The sequence below is a fragment of the Melozone crissalis genome, unplaced genomic scaffold, assembly GCF_028551555.1.
Source record: "Melozone crissalis strain CALT ecotype California unplaced genomic scaffold, PUWL_Pcris_2 ptg000014l_1, whole genome shotgun sequence".
NCBI classification, from domain to species: Eukaryota; Metazoa; Chordata; class Aves; order Passeriformes; family Passerellidae; genus Melozone; species Melozone crissalis.
The window spans coordinates 2,795,363-2,818,384 of NW_026535792.1; the positions used below are offsets into that span (position 1 = coordinate 2,795,363).

General features: G+C 54.2%; 1 protein-coding gene across 1 annotated transcript in view; it reads left to right on the forward strand.

Annotated features, from left to right (window-relative positions):
- Window positions 1-6,860: 6,860 nt before the first annotated feature.
- The window catches only part of PCSK6 (proprotein convertase subtilisin/kexin type 6), a 32,928-nt gene continuing 16,766 nt past the window's right edge, over window positions 6,861-23,022 (forward strand). Inside the window, exons 1-8 of the mRNA XM_054272988.1 lie at window positions 6,861-7,130; window positions 7,295-7,399; window positions 12,384-12,488; window positions 16,681-16,791; window positions 17,401-17,544; window positions 18,132-18,208; window positions 18,848-18,936; window positions 22,077-22,249. Of these exons, the coding sequence (XP_054128963.1) occupies window positions 6,861-7,130; window positions 7,295-7,399; window positions 12,384-12,488; window positions 16,681-16,791; window positions 17,401-17,544; window positions 18,132-18,208; window positions 18,848-18,936; window positions 22,077-22,249 (1,074 nt within the window). The remainder of the gene's footprint in view (window positions 7,131-7,294; window positions 7,400-12,383; window positions 12,489-16,680; window positions 16,792-17,400; window positions 17,545-18,131; window positions 18,209-18,847; window positions 18,937-22,076; window positions 22,250-23,022) is intronic.

Genomic DNA, 23,022 nt, shown 5'->3' on the forward strand with positions numbered 1-23,022 from the left:
ACCCATGGGACACTCTCTTCTCCACCAAAAGCTGTCCCTTCCCAATGGGGACCCTCCTGTCCTTTGCCAGCAGAGCCCCTCCACTGTCCCACGGGGCTGCTCTCACCCATCACTCCCACAGCTGTCTCTCTGGCAAACCCCAAAACTGCTGCTCTAAACCCCCCAGATTCATAGCTGAGTCAAAATACTCCCAAAATCTGAAGGTGGCAAAGGAGAAAACCCCTCCTGTCCTGTTCTGTCACACTCTGAGGACTGCTATGGGGGTTAATGGCCACCAGCCAAAAGCTGTGGAGGAAAGACCTTCAGTTGTGAGCACTTGGTGCTTGGGCAGCTCTCCTACATTTTTTTCTAAGACATTTTGCATCAATTAAAAAGCTGCAGGTAAATGCCAAACCCCAAATCCTGGCAAAGGTGCCAGCTGCTCTGCAGTCAGGACAGACCCAGCCACTGACTCCGGGCTAACCATGTTCCAGCCCTAAATAGCTGCTTTTCAGGGACAGGTGGGTCACAGCAAACTTTATTTTTCTGGAAACAGCAAGCACATTGTGCAGGGCAGGCTTTCCAAGGATGCTCCCCACACCCTTTTCAGGAAATACCACGCAGCTCTCCTTCGTGCCATGCCAGTTTGTTTTTTTTTTTTTAATTGGCATAAATGATAGCTTCAGCAAGGACACACCGTGTTTTCCCTGGGCTCTTGGATTTTATTTTGAAATTGCTGCTGGTTTGATCTTTGCATCTCTCCACTCCCAGGCTCATTGCTCTGCTCTTGTGTTTCTGCTGCTGGTGCTTGCTCCAGTGCAGTGGGGTTTGCTGGGAAGTGAAAATGCAGTGGGGAGGCTCATCCTGTGCCAGTCACAGCCAAGTCCTTGGTACATCACCCCACCTGGGGGTGAAATACAAAAGTTGTGCTTGATCTGACAAAGCCACCATAGAGGGCAGGCAGCAGCTGTGCCTTCCTGGTGACCCCCAGCCCCTTCTAGGGGTCCAGCTTTTGATCCCAAATCCAGCCCTGGAGCCATCATTCCAACAGCAACAGCGTGCTTCCTTTGGAGGAGCCTGAAATAGCCTCCCCCTGCACGGTGACAACACGTCCCCCACGTGGCACCGGTGTAACCGGATTTTCCAAGACCTGCTCTTCCAGGGGTGGGGTTGGCTCGGGTCAGTTTGTTACCAGCACCCTCTTGACTCTGATCCTTCTCCCTGGTACAGTGCTCTCAGATGAAGTGGGATGGTGGGAACAACCAGGAGAGCTACTGCTGCACAAGTGGGATGGGTGCCACATCCTGTGGTCCCCTCCCTGTCCCAGCACCCTCTCCAGGTGAAGCATTTCCCCATTATACCACCCCTCACTTGGGCATTTCCTTCCTGCCCTAACTTCCAAAATAACAATGAACCCCAAACCTATTTGAGATGGGTTAAAAGGCTTGGGTTTGTTCCCTTTTACTTCGAGACCAGCACGCAGTCAATTATCTTTGATTGATTTCCCCACCCTATGAATGTGTATGCTGGGCCCAGCAGTCCACAGAGAACCCTTTGGCCATTGAGCTTCAATTGTTTCTAAACTTCAGGATCCATCTTTTGGATATTTTTTCAGGCCTGAGTCCATAATGGACCCTTTCTCTTTTATTTTTTATTACTAGCACTTTTACTAGGATGACATTTGAACTAGGTAGGGAAATCTTCTTGCCTGCTACAGCAGTACCTGACAATCAAGATTTAATCTTTCTGAAGAGAGGAAGAACTCATCAGATGGAAAAAAATATCTGATATCTGTGAAATTGCAGAAAAGCAGAGCAGGAGGAGCCTGTGGGAAATCTCCAGCCCAGCCTGGAGCAACACGGAGACTGCGCAAGCCTCGACCATGGCCGGACAGATGTTGGTCTAATTACAGCTAAAACCTCTGGCTCTGGGGATGCTCTGTACCCCGAGTATATCACTGCAGCCAGGCAGCCTCTCTAATCCCCAATTTAAATCCCTTTGGCTGCTGCCTTCAGTGCTTGGAAGAGGTGCTGGATGGCAGAAAACCATTGGCACACCCTCCTTGGTGATCCCTGTGCTTCTGAGCCCTTCCACCCTGGCCAGAGAGCTTCTTCCCCTGTAAATTTACCCATTTCTCACTGAGAGCTGCCAGGGGTCGAGATTTATAAAATGGATGTTTCAAGAATTTAGAAATTAATTTCTCTGTACCTGCAGTGTTGTGACCGAGGCTGGGCACCAACACAGAGCTGCCACTTGTCCACACCTCCTTGGGCCTTGCTCCACCTCATCCCCTCCTTCCTCTCCGTCACATTTGATGTCACCTCTTCAGACTGAAAGCTTAATCCAGATTTAGAAAGGGAAGGAAAAAGGCAGGGACAGAATTTTTCCAGCGAGCATGAATCTCCTGGGAATTCACCCAGGGCTTTCCCAGCTGCAAAGCTGGTGGCTGCTGCACGCCGACAGCAGTGGTGGCATTGCCAGAGCCATGTGCTGCTGTGACACATCAGTCGTGGGGATGAAGCTCCACGGTGGCTCCAAATCTTATTTTCCACTGGCAAGTTTCACTGGCAGCTCACTTGTGTGCAGGATTTTACCATTAATATCCCCAAAACCATCTGGCCACTAGCGAGTCTGGGGTTATTTTAACACCTAAAAGGGCAAGCCGAGAATAAAAAAAAAGAGACTGTTTGAGATGAGTGAATATAAATGTGTCGTGGTTAAAATGGACGAATACTGATTTCTCCTGCAGATTTACAAGTCCCTGGAGGGGAGCAGGGACTGCAGGCGAGAGCCCGGTGTTTTGCCATCTCTGCTGTGCGCTGGAGTGAGCCGGGGCCGCTGCGGAGGACGCTGGAGGCATTGTGTTGCTGGACAGGTTTGAAGGCTGGTGTTAATGAACTGTTGTTAATGGGCTGGTGTTAATGGGCACCCTGATGGTGAGAAGTCAGCTCTGGAGCCGCCGTGCAGGGGCTGGAGCTGGGGGTTCTTCCACGTGGCTGTCACCGGAGAGTGAAGAGTCAAGCTGCAGTAACTCCCCGTTGCAGACGAGATCCTGAACCGCATCGCTTTAATTACGCCAGCGCAAATTTCATTCATTTGGTTAAGCCTGGGAGCTACAGAAAGAGCTATTTCCAGGTGTGCTGGTTTAATTATTGCTTGCCCTGGATTACCCACCGTGCCCAGCTGCATGGACGGGCTTTGCCCGGCTCTCCGGCAGACCCGGACAAGTTCGCAGCCATCGGCACGGCGATGGCCCCACTCACTCACATCCCAGCACACGGGCTCTGCTTGGGTCAGATAAATGGGTTTTAACCTGATTTGTGCTGTAATCTCCATGTCGACAGGCTGTCATCACGCACAGGATAAAACCCCGGCTCCTGTGGCCGGGGCTTTCACCGGGCAGCTCCTGCCAGCAAGGCTGGCCGATGGCTCCAAGCCAAGTGGCTTCCCTGTTCTGGCATCCCAGGGACACCTCTGAACCGTGGGTGTTTGCAAAACGGCTTTTGTTTGCTTAACTCCTTGCACTGGAGCAGGCAGAGGCACAGCTCCCACTGTCCTGTCCCTCCTCCGCAGGCAGGAACAGGGTGACAATCCTGCTGCCCAGGGCAGGCAGCTCAGTGCCAGCCCTGCCATCCCACCCCTGGAAAAAATAGCACCTTCTGGGTGCATTATTTGTACTTTCCTTTTCTGAACGTGCCTTAAAAAGAAGGGCTTGGTTTTCAAAGGAGCAGCATTTAAATTCCATTTTTCCCTGCTCGTCCAGCTCTTCGCTGTAATCTTATTGCCGTACAGAGCAACGAGCGTGCGTGGGACGTGGTGGGATTTTAACTGTAATTCATGGACAGATATAAAATGCCAGGGTTATTGCGAATTTTATTCAGGAGAGTTTAAATGTTACTGGTTCAGCGGTGCCTCTTTCCATGCTTCCTTTACAGCAGCTTCTGTTTAACCTCTCAGCTCACAAAATTTATTGTATTGTTGGCGGCTCACTGTAATTCTCCAGGTTTTCAAATAATCCCAGGAAAAGAGTTAAACAGAGCCTCTGCCTTAGTCTACATCCACTGCAAAGCACATGGGGCCAAAGTCTGTCTTTCCTGACACCCCTGGAAATCTCTTGGGTTCATCTGGGAAAATTGCCACTCTGAATTTCAGAATTATGTCAGTGGGAGACAGGTCAGGAGCAGTGCAGGGACCAGGGAGCAGCAAAACCAGGGTCCCTACATTGCAGTCAGTGTCTGGGCAAGGCTCTCACCCAGCTCACATGATGCTGCGGCCTGAGCTGGGCACAGGGCTTTACTGGCACCAGTAACTATTCCCCAGGCAGATACATTGGGTGTCGTGGTGAATGGCCTTGGGATGGAAGGTCTGTGATGTAGCTTGTAGCTAGGATTTGATGGCCATGATGATCACTGATGAGGATTGCAGTGGGCTGCAGAGCACTCCCAAACATGGTTTCAGCCTGATTCTCCTGGGATTTGCCCATTTTTTTATCACCTAGCACAGACACAATGAGGTTTTGCACACACACTCCCACAAAGGCAACCTCTTTCCTATCTTCACTCTTCTGAAAAGCTTCAGAAAGCTTTTCCCACTGCCACAACCTAAACCCTCCCTGCTGCTTCCAGAGCTCATTCGCCCTTCTCTGCTCCCTGTGGAGATACTTTGCCCCTACTTTGCATCTCCTGCCGACATCCCTCAGACCTTCCCCAGCAGAGGGAGGTGGATGTTTTGAAACGAAAGGGTTTCTTTCATCTATTCCCACCTCTCCTCTGGCTTTGCCCCCTGCATCTCTCTGGATGTGCATCACACACGTAGCACGCCCAGCACCCGCCAGCACTGCTCATCCATCTCACACACCTTAATCAATGGGAAACTTGAGGAAAAGCCCATAAACCGGATGGGAAGTGAGGATTGGATTTGCAATGTGCTGGTGCTAATGGAAACCATCCTTCACTGCATAATCAGAAGGAATGGTCACACAAAACCCATCATTTCTGCCCAAGGTGCTGTGAGGACCTGTGGGGTGGGGAGCCCTGGAGGCTCCAGTGTCCCTGCAGTGATAACCCACAGTGATTTCAGTGAGCAACATCTTATGGTGAGAGTCACCAAACTCCCCAGTGCCTGCAAATTGTGGCAGCAAATTGTCACATCCCTAATGCCAGTACAACTGTTTGTGTTTGCACACAGAAACCCTCCCAGTCCCCATTTTGCTAATATTTGTAATTTCCCGGGATAAGCCTGCCTGTGGCACAGGGACTCACCTCCATCTGGCCCCTCCATGTATTTGCTGCCTGCAAATGGGTCAAAGCCAGCCCAGTGCAGGAGCTGCCAGAGGATTCTGGCCCTGTCTGATGCAGAACAGGCTCCCTATAAATTTCCCTTGGATTAATCTCACGGCTGAGCTGGGAGCACTTCCCTGTTTCCTCAGACTCTCACTAGCTCACCTGCTCAGTGGCAGGGCTGGTACGAGTGGGTGGCACCAGACTGTGATTTTCCTCTCCAGCTCCAGAGATGGGTTGTACTTACTGCTTCTTGGATGCCCCCTCACCCCTGCACACCCAGGCAGGTTTTGCAAATCTGTTTGGGGCTCAGGAAGGTGTTTGCATTCAGAGAGATGGGGTGTGGGGCCCCAAATCTGGTCGGGGTCTGGAAAACAGACAACACCTACTCCGGGAATCTGAGACCATCCCGGCTTGAGCAGCTGGTCATTGCCAGGGCCCTGGGAGCCCCGGGCACGTTTCTGAAGCTCAGATATGATTCAGGTGAAGCTCTGGTGTGATGTGAGTGGATGCAATGCCACTGAAACATCCTTTCATTGTGGGCAGCTCCCTGCCGGCCTGGGCCCGCACTGGCAGGGAGGGCTGTGGAGCAGAGCATCCCCGGGCTGCTCCCGAGCCGGCCTTTGTGTGCGCCACCACCTTCCCCAAACAAAGCCCAGTTTCTGATATCCCTCGAGGTCCCTGCTGTTCCCTAATGGCATCCGTGGGAGGCACAGTCAGCATTCCAGCCCGTCTGCCCCAGCCCGTGGCTCATGGTGGTGCCCTACGGGTGTCCAGGTTTATCCCGAGTCCTGTCCCAAAACCCTCCCCACCTGTCTGGGTTCGCCTGGGGGTGCAGGGGGGATGCCAGGCTGTGGGGGCAGTGCTGGAGGGATGCAGGGGAGGTGCAGTGGGATGTGCCCGTGGGGGTTGTACAGAGAGGTGAGGGAGATGCCTGGGGGGATGCAGGGAGAACGGGGTGGGGGAGATGTGGGCAGTGCCAAGCATTCCAGGAGACAGAGGGGGAGGGGGGCTCAGACTGCCTGCCCAGGGGGGATGCAGGAGCTGCGTGGGGAATGGAGCCAGGGAATGCACGATGGGCTGGCTGACGGAATGCAGGGACAACGTGGGGAGTCTCTCTGCGGGGTTCAGGGGGTACCTGCAGAGCAGATCTGGGAGAATGAATGGAGGGCTGCCCGGGGGGAATGCAGATGCACAAAAGAAGATGCAGTGCTGGGGCATGCAGGGGGATGCGGGGGCGATGCGGGGGCTCTCTCTGAAGGGTGCCATGGGTTACCTGAGGAGCAGAGCTGGGAGGATGCATGGGGGCTGCCTGCGGGGGAAGGAGGGGAGGTGCCCCGGGAAATCGGGAGCACAAAGGACGATGAAGTGGGGCGCAGGGGGAAACCCGGGGGGCAGTGCTGAGGCATGCAGAGGGATGCGGGGGGATGCAGGTGGTTGATCACGGAGCAGCACCGGGGCGCGCAGGGGAGGATGCAGCGGGTACAGGGGATTGCCCGGTCACATGCGGGGAAAGGCAGGGGGGTTCCGCGGAGCAGCACCGCGGCACCCGGGGGGACTCAGGGGGTCTGCTCGGGGACCAGCGCCGAACGCGCAGGGGCAATGCCGGGGGGCACAGGGAGTTGTCCGGAGGCGCGCGGGGAAGGGACAGAGCCGGGCACGGAGCGGTCCGGGGAGCTGCCCGGGGTCGGGCGGGGGCCGCAGAGGTGCGCGGGGGGTTCCGGGGAGCAGCGGCGGGCACGCAGCGGGGCTGCCCGGCGGCGGGCGGGGGGACGCGGGGGGGCAGCGCCGGGGGCCGCCCCGTCCGCCCGCTCTCCCGGGCCCTCCCCGCCCCCCCCGAGCATCCCCCCGCCCCCGCGGGCTGCGGGGCCGGTTAAAAGGCGCAGCGCCCCGCTCCGCCCAGCCCGGCCCGGCCCCGCACCATGCCCGCCGCCGGCCCCGGCGCGGGGAGCGCGGCCGCCCCGCCGCCCGCCCGCCTCTGCCTGCTGGCCCTGGCGCTGCCGCTGGCGCTGCCCGGGCGCGGGGCCGCCGCTGAGCCCGCCCGCACCGTCTACACCAACCACTGGGCCGTGCGGGTGCGGGGGGGCCCCGCCGAGGCCGCCCGCCTCGCCGCCGCCTACGGCTACATCAGCCTGGGGCAGGTAAGGGGCGGCGGGGCCGGGGGCTCCGGGAGCGGGCAGGTGCCGGGGCACCGGGAGCGGGGGATGCGGGGCCCGGGGGTCACACCGGGGAGCTGCCGGGGGTTCCGGCACCGAGAGCCTGCGGGGGATCGGGGAGCTGCCGGGGGTCCCGCAGCCGGAGAGGAGCGGAGGGTTCCGGGAAGCTACCGAGGGTCCCGGGATCGGAAAGGCGGAGCGGTCTCGGGAAACTGCCGGGGATTCCGGCACTGGGAGCCTGCGGCAGATCCCGGCGTGGGGAGCTCGGCGCCGGAGAGGTGCCCGGGGTGTCGCGCTGGGACTCCCGGTACCGGGAAGCCGACGATGGTCTGGGACCGGGGAGGAGGCGGGGGTCCCGCGGAGCAGCCGGCACTGCCGGGACCGGGGCAGGATCCCGGGAGCGGACCCCGAGTTCTCCCCGCTGGCAGAGGTCTCGCCGAGCTGCCCGGTCTCCGAGGCGATGCCGGGTATCCCGGGAGCGGGAGATGAGCCCCCGGAGCGGCCGGGATGGGAACGGGGCCGGTGCGGGGATGCTGTCGGAGCGCTCTGGCCCGGGGCGGGCTCCCCCCAGCTGGATGCCCCTCCTCGAGGTGCCCTCGCCCCGCACCGCTGGGGGGTTGCACAAGTTCCTCCCACCCCGGAAAGTTGTATTTGTGGGTTTAGCAAACTTTGGACTCTCTGGCCCGGGTTTTTATCGGAGATCTTGGGAACACAGAGAACTTTTGCTTTCAAACCCCCGCAGAACACTGGTGTCTTAAAAGAGATTTTCCGCACAGCAGCTCATTTTCCTTTCAATTTCTTCATCCTCTGCAATCCCAGATGCAGGCTGGTGTCCTCGGAGTTTGTTCCAGAGTTTATTGCCATGGCACTGCCCGGCGCTTTTTTGGCTGGGTGACACTTCAGGTTGTCCTCCTGCCTAAGGTGTCTCCCGGACTACAAATTATAACCTTGCTTTATATCGCAACCCTGCTTTTAACTATAATTAAAGTCACGGGGTGCTGCATAAACAATTTTTTTGGGGGGAGGCTGAATTGGGCACATTGTCTCCTGCACCCGTGTCTGTGACCTCCCGTGGGGGACAACCCCTCACATCGCACCCTCAGTCTCCTACCTGTGTGCTAAGCTCCCGTCCCACCAAGGGGAAAATCACACGGATTGTTCAATTGCGTCTATCACAGGGCTGGGCGAAGGTGGTTGTGCAACCCAAAGGGCTTTTCAGTGTTTATCCCTCTTCAGGCAGAGAATATCTTGATTGAACTTCCCACTCTCCCAAGTTGCATCAGCCTAACGTCAGCTCCTGGTTTGGGGTTTTGCTGTGTCCCTTCCCTACTGGAGCATCTGTTACCCCTCCCTCCTTCCCCAGCATCCCGGTTATGTAAGCTCATCCCCTTGATGCTGGAGGCATTTGGCCCATGGGCGCAATGTGGCTCCACTGGAGCATCCATCCTTTCCCCCTGAGCCCTTTCCCCGGGGCAGCCCTGTGCAGGCTGGAGAGCAAGGGAAATATTTCTGTGGTTGCATCAGGGTGTTCCTGGCTCCCGCCTTTCCCGTGGATACTGGGAGCCCGCGCACCTCTGGGGCTTCCCCAGCTGCTCTCAACGCCCTGCCTTCAGCCCTGCATCTCTCCAAGCTTTTCCCATTGGCTTTTGGGCTTTTTTCACTGGGTCCTGTCCAGTGGAAAAAGGTTAAACCTTGAGGGACTGCTTCCCCTGCACGTGTGTGACATTTGCTCAAGGTTCGTGGTGTGTTGAGCCTCGTGAGGACCTGGGTGTCCTCCACTTTTCTTGCATCATCGGCTTGTGGAGCTGCCGGTGATGGCACTGTCCCCAGTGAGATGTGCCCTCCTGGGGGGCTGATTCTGGACAAAACCTGCTGGGAAACTCTGCCAAGGATGTTATCACTCTGGGAAGATGTTTGAGTGGAGTCCAAAGCAGTGAGGGAGGAGGAGACGTGATGCTCGCTGGATGAAGACCCGGCTGGGTGCAAGGAGGCTCAGCCCTGCCTTGGTGGCTGGGGGCATCTTTTCCTCTGCGATGCAATCCTGGAGGCTCCTGACACGGTGCTGCCCGGGAAAGGCACTGCTGGGGTTGGCACACACAGCTCTGAGCGTTTTCCCGTGCCCAAACCACGAGCCAGGACACTCTAAACCCTTCTGGGTCATGGCAGAGTGACATTTCCCTTAGGGAATCACTTGCGTCAACTTCTATTTAAGTGAAGCAAACAACTAAACAAAAGAAACGGCTTTTACACCCTCGAACGCCTGCTCATTCCTCGCCGGCTCATTCCTCCCGCCGGGCTTTGTTCCGCGGCCGTGCCGGGGCGAGCCGGGACAGGCCCTGGCCGAGGGCGCTGCGGGGACGGCGCCGGAGCCTCGGGGGTGATGGTGACCCCCTTCCCATCCCGGGGGTGATGGTGACCCCCTTCCCATCCCGGGGGTGATGGGGACCCCCTTCCCATCCTGGGGGTGATGGGGACCCCCTTCCCATCCTGGTTCCAGGGTTTATATGAGTTTTTCCATGTGTGGTGTCCAACATTTAAGTTTTGGAAGGGCTGGCACATCCTCAGTGGTCTCACCTGCAGTGCAGGAGAGGGATGGGATTAATTTGGGGCTGTATTTGGAGCTTTCCTGGATTCCTGTCATCTCACAGCTCTTGGCCTGATCCTTACTGAGCTGAACACATTCACGATCGTTTGAGAATTGCATTCCTGAAGGCAGGAGCTCAGCGACTGGACCCCTTGTCCCTGCTGGGAATGGGTGGTGTCCCCAGGAGGGGAGGGTTCACTGCCTTCCCGGTTGGATCCACCCTTTGGATCCACTGTACACCAGTACAGTGCTGGTGTAGCTGTACTTTGCACAGATTAAATGGTTTGGGTGAGATGGGATTGCATTATAAAGCCCTTACTGAGCTGACTGATCACAAAGGGGACCAGCAAATCCTTTTTCATTTAAAAGAAACATGACATTTACAAGTTTTTCTCCTTAGAATATCTTAGGTGGAACAGGACATCTGGAGGTCTACCAGGTTGGTCCACTGGGACCAACCTCTGCTCAGACTTTCAAGGTATTCCCATCATGGGAAGGTTTTTCTTATTTTTCTGCCCATAAATCCCAGGACGATAAAGAAGTGGGGCACAGAGTTCTTTTCCTGCTGCTCTGGCTATGTATCCCCAGAGCCTGTGATGAGATCATTACCTACCCTGTGCTCTTGCTGCTTTGCATCACATGGCAATTTTGCATTTATTTGTGAAAAGGAAGGAAGAAATTCTTTACTTAGGAAGGAATTGTTTACTGTGGGCATGGTGAGGCACTGGCACAGGTTGCCCAGAGAAGCTGTGGATACTCCATCCCTGTTTCAGGCCAGGCTGGATGAAGCTTGGAGCAAGCTGGTCTAGTGGAAGGTGGCCCTGTCCATGCAGGGGTATGTTACTGGATATCTTTAAGATCCGTTCCAACCCTAAACCCATTGCAGGATTTTGTGGTAAGCCCTGTACTCTGATTTCCAGGCAGAGTGAGCAAGAGGCAGGGTGGCCTTGTCAAGGTTTCCCTAAAATATGGAGAGGTTGAAGCACCCTCCTTCTATTTTATAAGTGTGAATGGATTTGGAGAATGGGTTTAAAAGGCAAATACAGATTGCAATGAGCAACCTCTTTATGTGGATGTTAAAGAAAATGCTCATCTATGCTGTAATACGAAGGGGGAAGAGGGAGGGTTTAAATGAATTTGAGTGGAAATAAATTATAAGAATCACACTAACAGCAGTAAAGTTAGTGAAATGACATCCTGGCATAAAATGCAGAGCAAGACTAATTAAATATTTAATGCTTGTAAGAGACACTGGCAGATCTCAAGGTATCAAGTGTGATAAAGATGTAAGTAGTTGTCATCTGCTTTAGTATCTGATCCAGACAAACCTGTTTGTTCCCTGCTGTTCCATTGCAGCCAGCCCTGGTCTGGCCTCAGGAATGTCACCCTGGCCCCCGGGTCACACATGGTCTTAAAGATGTTGCCTTGTGGGTTGCAGATGGGTGCTGTAGGATGGCCCTTTCTGGTTCTGTGAGCAAGACACAGGGAATGTCACTGGCTCCCAACATCCAGCTCCTGACATGGAACGTGGGTTTTTTTGGTGGAGTGGAAAAAAAAAAAGGAAACCAACTCAGGCAAAAGTGAATTTATAGCAAAGTCCCAATTTGTACCCAAATTATGTGATCTGGGAGCCACATGGCAGCGAGTGCAGCTTTTGGGTCATTCCCGTCCCTCTGGCTGTGAATCCCCGAGGGATGTTTCACATGCGGTGTCTGGCTGAGATCCCTCGATTCATTGCATAGCCCCGGGACTTTATCCGCGCTTTTGGGATGAAAAAAGAGGAGTTGTGGTGTCTCCAGATGCCAGGCTGAGAGGGCCGGAGGCAGCGCAGCCACCCCGGGGCTTGGCAGGGTGGCGTGGCTGGCACCGTGCTCTCCTGCAAATGCTGCCATCCCTCCCTCCAGGCGATGCACAGTTATATCCCATGCTTCCAGGAGCATCCCGGGGCGGGCGGGGATCGCATCACCTCTCCTGGTGTGCAGCCGGGGCGAAGCCGGAGCGCCGGGCGGAGAAAGCAGGAGGATGAGGCACAGCTCCCCTGGCTGTGCCGCAGCTGCTGAGCTCATTTTTAGCTCATTATTTCTGCTTGGGAGCCGATGAAAGGCAGTTTTCAAAGATGCATTTAATGGGTGAAAATTCATAAAAATGTTTTCCAGGCTCTGTTGTGCCAGTGCAGCGTCCGACCACCAACGCTGTTTGTCACAGCGGTGGCACCGGGGCTGGTGCCAGCATCCTGCATCCTCCCCAGCCCCGGGAGCTCTGTGGGACTGAGGGATTTGGGGTGCAGGGCACGGCTGCACTGATGTGCCAGGACAAAATGGGGGGGCAGCCACGGGAAAACAGACTTTAAAAAAAAACAACCCAAACAACCTTTTTTTTTTGCAGATTGGAAGCTTGGAAAACTACTACCACTTTCACCACAGCAAGACGTTTAAGCGCTCCACGCTGAGCAGCCGGGGACCGCACAACTTCCTCCGCATGGACCCCAAGGTACGGCGCTGGGCACCCTGGTGTCCCCAGCTCCTGTGGGGTGGTGGGATGGGGGTCCTCACCTGTCCCTGGAGAAGGCTGTTGGCTTGATCTGGGTCAAGAGTGAGCTGTAGCATCTCGGGATGACATGTTACCCTTGAGCCACAGCCCTGCACACACACATGAGTGACTCACTGGGCACGGGCACGGAGAGCGGTGGTGAAAAATACGTAAAAGTGACTAAACACTAACATCTGCCTGAAAGCCGGCAGGAAGAAAAGGGGGAAAAGCTTTCCAGGACAGAAAGGCTGTTGCATGCTCGGGGTGTTGATCCAGTTGCCACAACACTTGCTGCCTCAATGGTTGCTATGTGTGAAATCCTTGGCAATAGCTCTGCATTGCTTCTTTCCTAGAGCAAGCATCCAAAGGGATTTTCAGTGCAGCTGAATTGACAAAAGTAATGGGGTGGGAGGGGAAGAAGGCAAGGAGGGACCTGGGCAAGCTGGGTTTGCGGTGGTGGGGAAGGGTTGGGGCTCTCCTGTGGCTGTCCTCCTCCCCCAGCTCCCCCTGAGCACTGCGAGGTGTGACTTGTGCAGAGCAGGGGAAGGGTTAATGGTGGGAAGGTTTTTTTGGGAGAGGGGCACATAAAAACAGAAAAAAGCCATTCAGGTGAATGTAGCCCAAGCTGCTGGTGCCTGCAGCGATGTCTGGCCATCCTCGGGGTGCTCAGACACCTTTGGGATGCTCCTTCCCAAGACATCTCCACACCCGGTCCCATCCACATCTCCCCAGACACTCACAGCAGCCCTGCCCTCCCCAGGCTTTCCGCAGAGATTTGCTGTTCAATATTTGGACAAGGTCTGTAGCACATTTTTGGGGAGGAGGCATTCGTTGGTTCGCGTGGCTGCTTTGCCAGCGGGGGAAACCTCGGCGAGGGGAGCCTGGTGCCCTGGAAGTGTGCTGGGCTTTAATTAAAGCTGTTCGCCCTCAGGGGGTGCGCAGGCATCCCAGCAAACAGCGAATTCTCTGCATTTGAAATACCCCATTTAAATGAGTCTGGTTATAATGCAAACTAAATCAATTGGCTTTTAGTCATATTAACCTTTACCTTACCTTGCTCTGTCGGCTCCAAGCTGGAGCAATTAACTCCTGTTCTCTTAATCCTTCCTTATCAGTTCAAAACCTGTTGGCATGCCTTGTCTCTCCCCCTCTCCCATGCACATTTACAAATCGTTTAAGTGCTGCATTCAGATGGCACCAGCTTAGCATGCATGCAGGAAAACATCACCTCGAGGCACGAGGACAGGAGCTGGAATAGGGAGGATGGAAACAAATCTCGCAGAAATCCCGAGGAACCAGCCAATCCGGTTGTTTGCAGATGTTGGGTGGTTCATGCCTTCTGGGGGCTATTGTTTCCAGCGCTGTTGTTTGTTTGCTGTGGGGTTCCGTGGAGCTGGGCAGGAGGACCACGCCAAGCTCTCCACCCCCAGAAGTTTGGGGAAGGGGAGACTCCAGGACGCACAGGGAAGCAGCCCGGGTCCCGATCCTTGTGTGACCACGCTGCTGCTGAGCTGCCCTGTTGCCCCAAGAGACCCCTGGGGCAGCTGGCTGCTCCTGCTGGGGCTGGTGTGAGCCAAGAGATGTGGCACGTGATGGAAAGGGAGCAAGGATGTGGCAAATCCAGCGATTTTGGGGATAGGTCATGGTGGTGGGAGCTGGGGAGGGACAGTGGGGTGCAGAGTGGGGTCACACCATGCTGTGCCACCCCTCTTGGGGCTCCACTTGCAGCTCTTACTGCCATAAACTTCCCTTGCTCATTGGAATGCTCCTGTTGGTCCATGCAGTGCTTGAGCCTCCATCCTCACTGCTCCAGTCTCTTGATCCCCATCAGGGGATGCCACGGCCTTGGTCCCTGTGCCTCTGGCCACCCACCACAGCAAAACCAACCCCCTCTGAATTATTTGCTGTGCTTCATGGCAAACATGTGATGGAACCATCTTGATTATCCTGGACCTCCACTTTAACTCCTGCACAGCCACTGGGATCCCTGGAAGTGTTGAAGGCCAGGTTGGATGGGGCTTGAAGCAACCTGGTCTGGTGGAAGGTGTCCCTGCCCATGGCAGAAGATTTGGAGTGAGATGAGTTTTAAGGTCCCCCTCAACCCAAACCATTCTGTGATTCTGCAATAATTAGGGTTTGCAAGGGTAGAGCTGGGACCCTGGGCCTCAGGACTATAACAGTTTGGACCATTTCTAGTACTAAAAAGCCTTTTCCCTCTTTATTTTACATTTTCAAGAAGATTTTCCCCAGCCTGGATCATCAATGGAAGTTGATCTGAGTTTCATGAGCTGCAGGAGCTGTTGCAGGGATGCCCCAGACTCCTCCTGCTTGCCTATTTTCCCATGCCAGCCACATTGATTTATCAACTCTTTCTTGAAATCGATGTCCTTAAACTGCTGATTTCTCTGTGTCCACACACGATGGCTCCACTGACTCCTGGCTGGCAGCGCTGGGGTCGATCAGGAGCCTGTTTGAGATGAAGACATCCCTGTGAGGCAGCTCCTGGCAAAACCCCCCAAAATCCCACACCTTACCATCATTCCTGCATCCTGCAAAGCAGCAGGGAAAAGTGGTAGCAGTGGCTTGGGCAGCCAGAATGCTGGAAATGCTCATGGAAATGCTGCCAGGGAGTGGTGCTTTAAGGAAAAAAGCCTATTATTTGGGCCATAACCCCTATTTAATGTATTTTTATTTTTTTTTAACTAGACCATGAAGTTATATTTTTGCTTCCAGTGTTTAAATCCATCACTGTGTAAGCAAAGTGGTGCACTCTCGGCAGCCAAGGCAGCGTGGAAAATCATTTTTCTATGAAATACATTTTTTTCCCCCCTCTTTCAACAGCGGTTTTTTTCTTTATAATATATATGTGTTTAAAACCCAAGCTCTAGGCTGGAAGCTGTCGCGTTTCTGACATCCACCTCCATCTGAGGCACAAAGCAATAAACTGTGCAGGAACTCAGTTCAGCTGACAGTTTTACATAAATGAGCTCAACAAAAGTTGCACTTTGTATTTTTATTCCTTTTGTTACAAAACCTTAGTCACAACAATAGAGACATGCCCATGAGTAGCTCCCAAAAGACCCAGAGCCATCAGGAAGAAAGTGTCCAGCAAGGAGGGATGTGCCACACAGCCCTCACAGCTCATTGGCTGGTGCCTCCTTTCTCCCCCAGCATGAACATCTGTAAAGATTTGGTCCATAAATTACTTTTATAACCTTTTTTCACTAAACTTGTGCTTCACCTCCATGCAGAAGGCAGGAAAGCCCTCTGTGTGGCAATAAAGGGTCTGGGGGCTGGTTAATGTTTGATAGGGATGGGATGTGGCTGCTTCCAAAGCAGCACCTTAGGCAGCTCCCACCACAGCGCCGTGGGCAAACACCAGCATTTCCCAATCATGGCCCTTTCCAGATCATTTCCCGTTTGATCTCCCTGCGTGTCATGCCCCGCTGGAACGCAAACAAATGTCAGAGTGGTCGGCTCCAAGGCCACCTCACATGCAGCCACTGCCAAAAATACTTGTGTGGAGCTGGCCACGTCCCCTGAGATCTGTCACAGCCGTGTGTGGCCATCACATAGTTTTGGGAAATGCGTGTTGTGCTTGGGTAAAGCCCACAGTTTTTGTATTTTATCAGGAGGAAGGAGCTCGAAGGATGAGATGAGCAGCCCTGGAGCCAGGTGGAACAGCCTCAGGGCTGAGCTGCTGCCTCCCAGCCAGCAGGAAGGATCAGCCCAAAATCTAAGCCAAGCACCACCTGATTCCTGTCCAAAACTTTGGCTAAACACTGAAATATGTGGTGTGTCTCCAGCGGGGCTCCAGCGCGTGCTTCTGTGCTGCGCTGAGCGGGGGGGCTCAGGCACGCGCTCCCAGGCGCCGGTACTTGTGCTCCAGGGCTCTGCTGCTCCAGCAGGGGAATCTGCTCTGGCTTAGACAGCTCAACGAGCTGAGCTCGCCCTGTCTGTCTGTCCATCCGTCCCGTCTCCTTCCAAGTGGAGCTGCTGTCTCCACGGCAGCTTTGCTAACGGAGATGGGGGTATGCCAGAGCATGGGGTTCAGGCTGAGGCTGGCGCTGCTTCTGCATCCCACATCCCATTTCATTGGGCAATGCCAGGCTCAGTGCCCATGGGTAGTGCTGACCCAGGTCTCTGCTTGCAGGTGGACTGGCTGCAGCAGCAGGAGGTGAAGAGGAGGGTGAAGAGGCAGGCCCGAGGGGAGCCACACGCCCTGCCCTTCAACGACCCGGTGTGGCCCAACATGTGGTACCTGGTGGGTGTCTCCCTGTCACTGCTTTATGGGGGGGTCATTTATTTCTAAGCAAATGCATCATCAATCTTTGCTCAGCCCAGCCGCTAATGAAATAATAGCATCAAATGTGCTTGGCAGCAGGATTTAAAAATTGTGAATTAATACACCTGAGAGTCTGGTTTGAAGTGTTTCATCCTTGTTAGCAGCCCCTCTTCATGGTCTGCGCAGCAAAGGCTTGGGAGCAGCACTGCTGTATTTTACCCATCCCAGAGCTGCAGCCATCTATTTGTAATATAATTTTTCTCCTGCCTGCTTCATCGATCTGTATTTGACAGGGAAATTCATCGAAAATTAAGGGCGGAAAGGAAGTGAGCACTTCAAAACCCAGGAGCCCATAGTACTTGAAATGGAAGAGGAAAAGAATAATGGGGAGATAGCATTGCCTGGATTAACTGCTGCAGGATGGGTTTGATCTGTGGAGTAAAGTTATAACAAATCTGCAAGTTATATGGCAGGGGGTGGGTTGTAAATATATTTTCTGGTTGATTAAATGGGCTCCCAGCCTGGCTGTTTGCTTAGATGGGCTGGAATGGGGTTGCAGCCCTTTTGCAGCTGTGTTTGTCCCCGCAGCACTGTGGTGATAAAAACAGTCGGTGCAGGTCGGAGATGAACATCCTGGCAGCCTGGCAGAGGGGCTACACAGGCAAGAACGTGGTGGTCACCATCCTGGATGACGGCATAGAGAGGAACCACCCCGACCTCCTGCAGAACTACGTGAGCTGGGGGATGGACGGGATGGACTGGGGCTGATCCTCACCATTAATTGATTCATGGAGAATTTCAGTGTGTAAACACAGCTGAAGGCTGTGCATTGGCATATTTAGAGGAAAAGGTTTGTTGTGTTTTTTGTTTTTTTTTTTTGTTTTGTTTTTTTTTTTAAAAAAAAAAGCTTGAGATGTTTTTAAGAAGGAAATGAGGTTTTTAGATAAAGAGGATTGGGGGAACTCCCTTTGCAGCTGCCTGGGAAGCAGCCTCCTCCCTCTGCTCACCAGGGCAGAGCCAAAAACCTGCATGAATCCGTTCAGCCCAGCTCAAACCCCACATGGCCATAGTGGGAGGGAGGGGGATGCTGAACCCAGCAGGATTTGGGGTTCAGAGGAGCAGTTCCTGAGGTAGCAGGCTATTTCCCCTGGGAAACACTCAGGACTGCAGCCTAAAACTATTTATTCCGAGCAAACAGACAGAAACTGAAGGGGAAATGTAATTTTCTGCTCTGCTTGCCTGCACCAGCCATCACTGCAGCTACTGGCCACCACAAGCACCTAGTAAGTTGAATTTAATGGTGAATCTAATATTTTCAGGACCCTCTTGCAAGCTATGACGTTAATGGGAATGACCACGACCCCACTCCACGCTATGATGCCAGCAATGAGAACAAGTATGTGATGATAATTGTAATGGAGCAAGGGGTCTGGGGGTGTTCCTGAGGCTGGGTGTCCCCTCTGGGTCCTTCCAGGCCCCTTTCCTCACTCCCAGTGCTGAGGAGGAGGCTGTGTTAAGGACTTTGCACTAAGTCCTTGTGTTTAATGAAAATTCAGCTGGTGCCAACCACATTAATTGCTAATGAATCCTTCAGCCACCCAATACAGCACCAGGGGGTTCCCTGCCCCATCTGGAGATTGAACCATGTGAGTCAGGATGGGTGGCAGAGATGGCAAAGCCTGGATGCATTTTTTGGGCTTCAGATAAAGTGGGATAGTTACAGGTGGAAAGGAAACAGGAATGCAAAGAGCAGCCTGCATAGAGGTGCAAGATGCAAAGAGGAAATTGCATTTAGGTGCAAAATGCAAAGAGGAAGTTGCATCAAGGTGCAAAATGCAAACAGCAAATTGGATTTAGGTGCAAAATGCAAACAGCAAATTGCTTTCAGCATTAGTTTCCTGCACCCGCTTGGTGTGGGTTTTGGGTAAGGGCAGTTTCTCTCTCTGCTCCAGCCTTGGGGCTGGTGTTGGGTGCTGTGTGGGGTGGCTGGGGGATCCTTGGCCATGGCCAGAGCTGATGGGGTTTGTCCTTGCAGGCACGGCACTCGCTGCGCGGGCGAGGTGGCGGCGGCGGCCAACAACTCCTACTGCATCGTGGGCATCGCCTACAACGCCCGCATCGGAGGTGAGGCTGCACCTGCACGGCTCCCCTGCCCCTCAGCACCCCCTGAGGGACCACAGCCACCCTGGCCACACCAACGGGCTCCTGGGGGAGAGGTGGGATGCTGCTCCCCCATCTCCTCTGTGGCGCCTTGGCTGCAGGGAGCCCCAGGGGTGTTGGGGAGGAGGATGGGTGCTATGGCATGCAGGGGGCTCTGGCTCCATGGATTTAGGGTGGAAACTTTCTGCTTGGGCTGCATCCTTGCTGTGAGGGTGCATGTGGATTGAGGATGTGGTGTTTTCACCCCAAAAGTCCACAACTGCTCTTGTGGGGTCTGTCCTTTGGGGTGGCTGTGTTTGCTGTGGTCAGTGGTGCTGGCTGAGGTTCAGAGCTGGTGTCACTCGTTTGTGGGGTCAAGGGATGCTGAGGAGCTGTTCAGAGCAGGGGGCCTGGGGAGAACCCCAAAAATACCCTCAGGGGGAAAAAACACCCAGAAGGTGGGGGGGTCAGAAATGCATGTACAGGGGATTTTCTACACAACCCCTTAAATAACATGTGTGGAAAGCAAATGAATCTCAATCACCACATTGGATCCTAGTGCTAATCAGCATTGCTGAGTTAATTTGCATGAGCTGAACTGGTTTGAGCTGGGGTAGTTCTGGCCAACACAGTCAACACTGGGGACATGAGGGTCTTAGCAGGGGTGGGAGTGTGGTGTCCCACCTTACGTGACTGGTGGAACAGTGTAGGGGACAAATCCCTGGAGCTGAGTTCTTTCAGCCTTCAGACCCATCCCTGGCATGGTTGGAACAGGAGAGGGGCTTTTCCTGCAGCCCCTCCTACCACCCCAGTGCTGGGAGAAGTGACTGTCAGCAGCAGAGACCCAAGTGCCCAGTGGTGGATTTGGGGTTTAATTCCTTCTTTTGGCTTATTCATCCTGGCTGTGCAGGAAACAGCTTTTGTTAGAGTTGTGTCTGCATGGGAGCAGTGTCCACAGGGATCTTACTCTTGGCCAAGAACCTCCTGTGTTGTCTGTGCTGGGAAATTCTCCAGAGGGAAGAAATAACCCCAGGGAGGGTGAAGAGTGGAGTGGTAGGGCTGTAAGGGCTATAGCACATCATCCCATCCCATCCCATCCCATCCCATCTCCTGTGCCTCCTACATGTGTGATGGCTTTTTGCTTCTTAGAGGCTTCTTGCCTCTAAAAACCCATCTCCAAGCACACTGCAAGCAGCAGCAGAGCAAGGCAAAGCTCGTGGTGGGATTTATTGGATCCTGCAGGATCAGGCCATTCCCTTCATGCTCCTTTCTCTACAGCAGCTGTGGAGACGAGAGTTCCTTGTTGACTTTATGACGACCTCTGGGTCTCATTTTAATTTGCTCCCTTTAACGAGTGCCTTGCCTCAGGGGTGTGCTGGGGAGGTGTTGAGTGAGACAAGACACCTGGCAGAGGGCTGGGGGCCGGGGGCTTCCCAACAACGTGAGCAGGCAAAGGGGAAAAATAGAGTCTGAGCCGTATCAAGTTTGGGATCATGGAGGAAAATACGCTATAGCTGCAGCGAGAGTGATTTTAGATGGATTACACAAATAAAGCGGCGATTAATGAGCACAACTTGTTGGGGAAGCCTATTTGTCACACTCGGAGAGCTCCCATCTAATTTTACTGGCTGCTCTTCAGTGCTCTTGCACTGCTTTTCATATGCCCTGGGCAAAACACATCACTGCTCAAGGAAAGGGCTCCTGCCATTCCTCCTCCTCTTCCCTCTCCTCCAACGCTCGCTTTGGAGGTCGGTGCTGTTCCCTGTGTGACACAAACCTCATTTATTTTGCAGCACCCACCCCTGCTCCCTCCTGCTCCCCATTATTTTACCAGAGAGCCCCTCATTGTGGGTGGCTGTCTCTGGGCAGACTTTGGGTTGGCTTTGGGTTGACTTTAGGGTGATTTTGGGCTTGCTGATGAGAACAGCCACGCACAGCAAGCACAAACCCCATCCCTCAGCTGGCTTTCCTTGCCGTGTGCAGCTCAGACACTGGGCTTGGCTCTTCGCCCCTTCTCCTTGTGTTTTCTTGTTGACAAAGAGGAATTTTTTGGGAACAGCTCTGCTCCCTGATTTTACATTTCTAAGCTTGGTTTTGGCTGGTTGGGGACAGCGTCAGAAGGAGATATTTGAGTTGACTGGTGTCCAGAGCACAGCTGCAGCTGGAATGACATCTGCCTGCATTTGTTTGCTTTAAGACAAAATACATGTGGAAGGGGAAATGCGTTTTCATAAACCAGACTCTCCCTGGCTGACAAAATACGATGCTGAAATTTTCAGCATTGCTTTTCCTGCAAGGGCTGTTTCTGGGCAGCCTGCTGGGGTGCCTGGCACCCTCTACCCACTGTACTGAGAGGAAATCCAGCAGGGAAAGGGTGATGGAGGGCAGAGGGGGTTGTGCTCTTCATATTGCAGCAGTCAGAGGCTGGGGGTGTGCAGCAATCCCCCAGCCCATCCCAGCATGGCTGGTGGGCTCTGCCTGTGAGCATCCCAACTGGTACCTGCTGGCATTCCCAGCTGAGAGTTATCCCAGGTGGCATTGTTGTCCCACCATGTGTTGGGGTCCTGGTTCTGATTGTGGCCATACAAACCACAAGGTTTTTTTCCTAGGGCTTTTCCCTCTCCAGGGAACTGCTGGCATCAGTTGGGCAGTGATGGGGTTTGGGAACAGTCACAGTCATCCCCACTCGAGGGGAGAAACTTCATCCCACCAATGTGCCTGAAGGTGGGGGAGGCATGAGTTCAGGAAACACCAAAATCTTCCAGGTGGAGAAATGTGCTAGCTAAGGAATCATACGGGGAGAAAGGATTTTTAGTGGGGGGATTTTGTCACTGGGGAATGCAATACTGCTACCACCACCCATTCCCCACTGGAGGAGGGGAAGTGAATTTTAACACCTCCTTGTCCATCCCTTGTCATGAAGCCAGCAACACAGAGAAGTTTCCCCGTAGCTCCCCAGCCTCCTGCTGCCAGGCTTGTTGGCATGCGGGTCCACGGGCTGAAGCTATTCCAGGCGCGCCTGAGCCGTGCGGTTTCTGCCGCCGTTAACAAAGCCCTTTGATTGCAATCCTCACGCTGTCATCCACGCCATGAAGCCCTAATGTCTGATGTTTTTGTGCTTTTAGGCATTCGTATGTTAGATGGAGATGTAACAGATGTTGTTGAAGCGAAGTCGCTTGGCATCAGACCCGATTACATTGACATTTACAGCGCGAGCTGGGGGCCAGATGATGATGGGAAGACAGTTGATGGACCTGGTCTATTGGCCAAACAGGCTTTTGAGCAAGGCATTAAAAAGGTGTGGATCCCACAGCGCCCAGACGCGCTCGCCCTCCTCCTCCTGTCCCGGGGTCTGGTGTGGGGATGGGCAGCTCGGCCCCCGAGGCGATGCCAGCACTAGGGCTGGGGCGGGGGGAGCCAATCATCTCTGATTTTTCCTGGTTGTCCCCTAAGAGCTCCGGTGGATTTGGTGGCCGAGGGTGGTGACGGCGGGAGGTGCCTGTGGTGGTGGGACCCCTCGGCACAGCTCCGGCAGAGCAGAGAGGCCCCAGGTTGTGCAAAGCTCTGCCGGGATGAGAAACCCAAAGTGGCTCTTGGGGGGGTAACTTTGCACCCCAAATGTCCCCCTGGATGCTGGTGTGGATGGAAACAGCTGTATCCCAATCCCCAGTATGTCCAACCATCTCCTCCATGCTCTTTGGGCTCCTGGTATCCTTTCCCAGGGGCCTCAGTCACGTTAAGCATTTCTCTGGTTTTCCACCCAGAGCAAGCGGCTGTGTCATGGCTGGGGAGGGACATGGGTGTTGCCACAGGGTCTGACAATGGATTGTTGTCTTTGTTTGGCCAATATCACATATGATTGACAGCTGTCAATCCCTGCTGGGGATGCCCTGGCCCCTTCCTGTGCCCCTTCCCTTTTTGGGTACTTTTAAAAAATGCCCAATATTGGCTAAAGCATTGGGAACAAGGCCTTTTGGCAGCTTGGTGGGCGCTGTGGGTAAGTGTCGCAGTGGCTCAGGGCTCCACAGTGGCTGTTCCCTGGGTGCTCCAGAGAATCTGGGGGTGGGATTC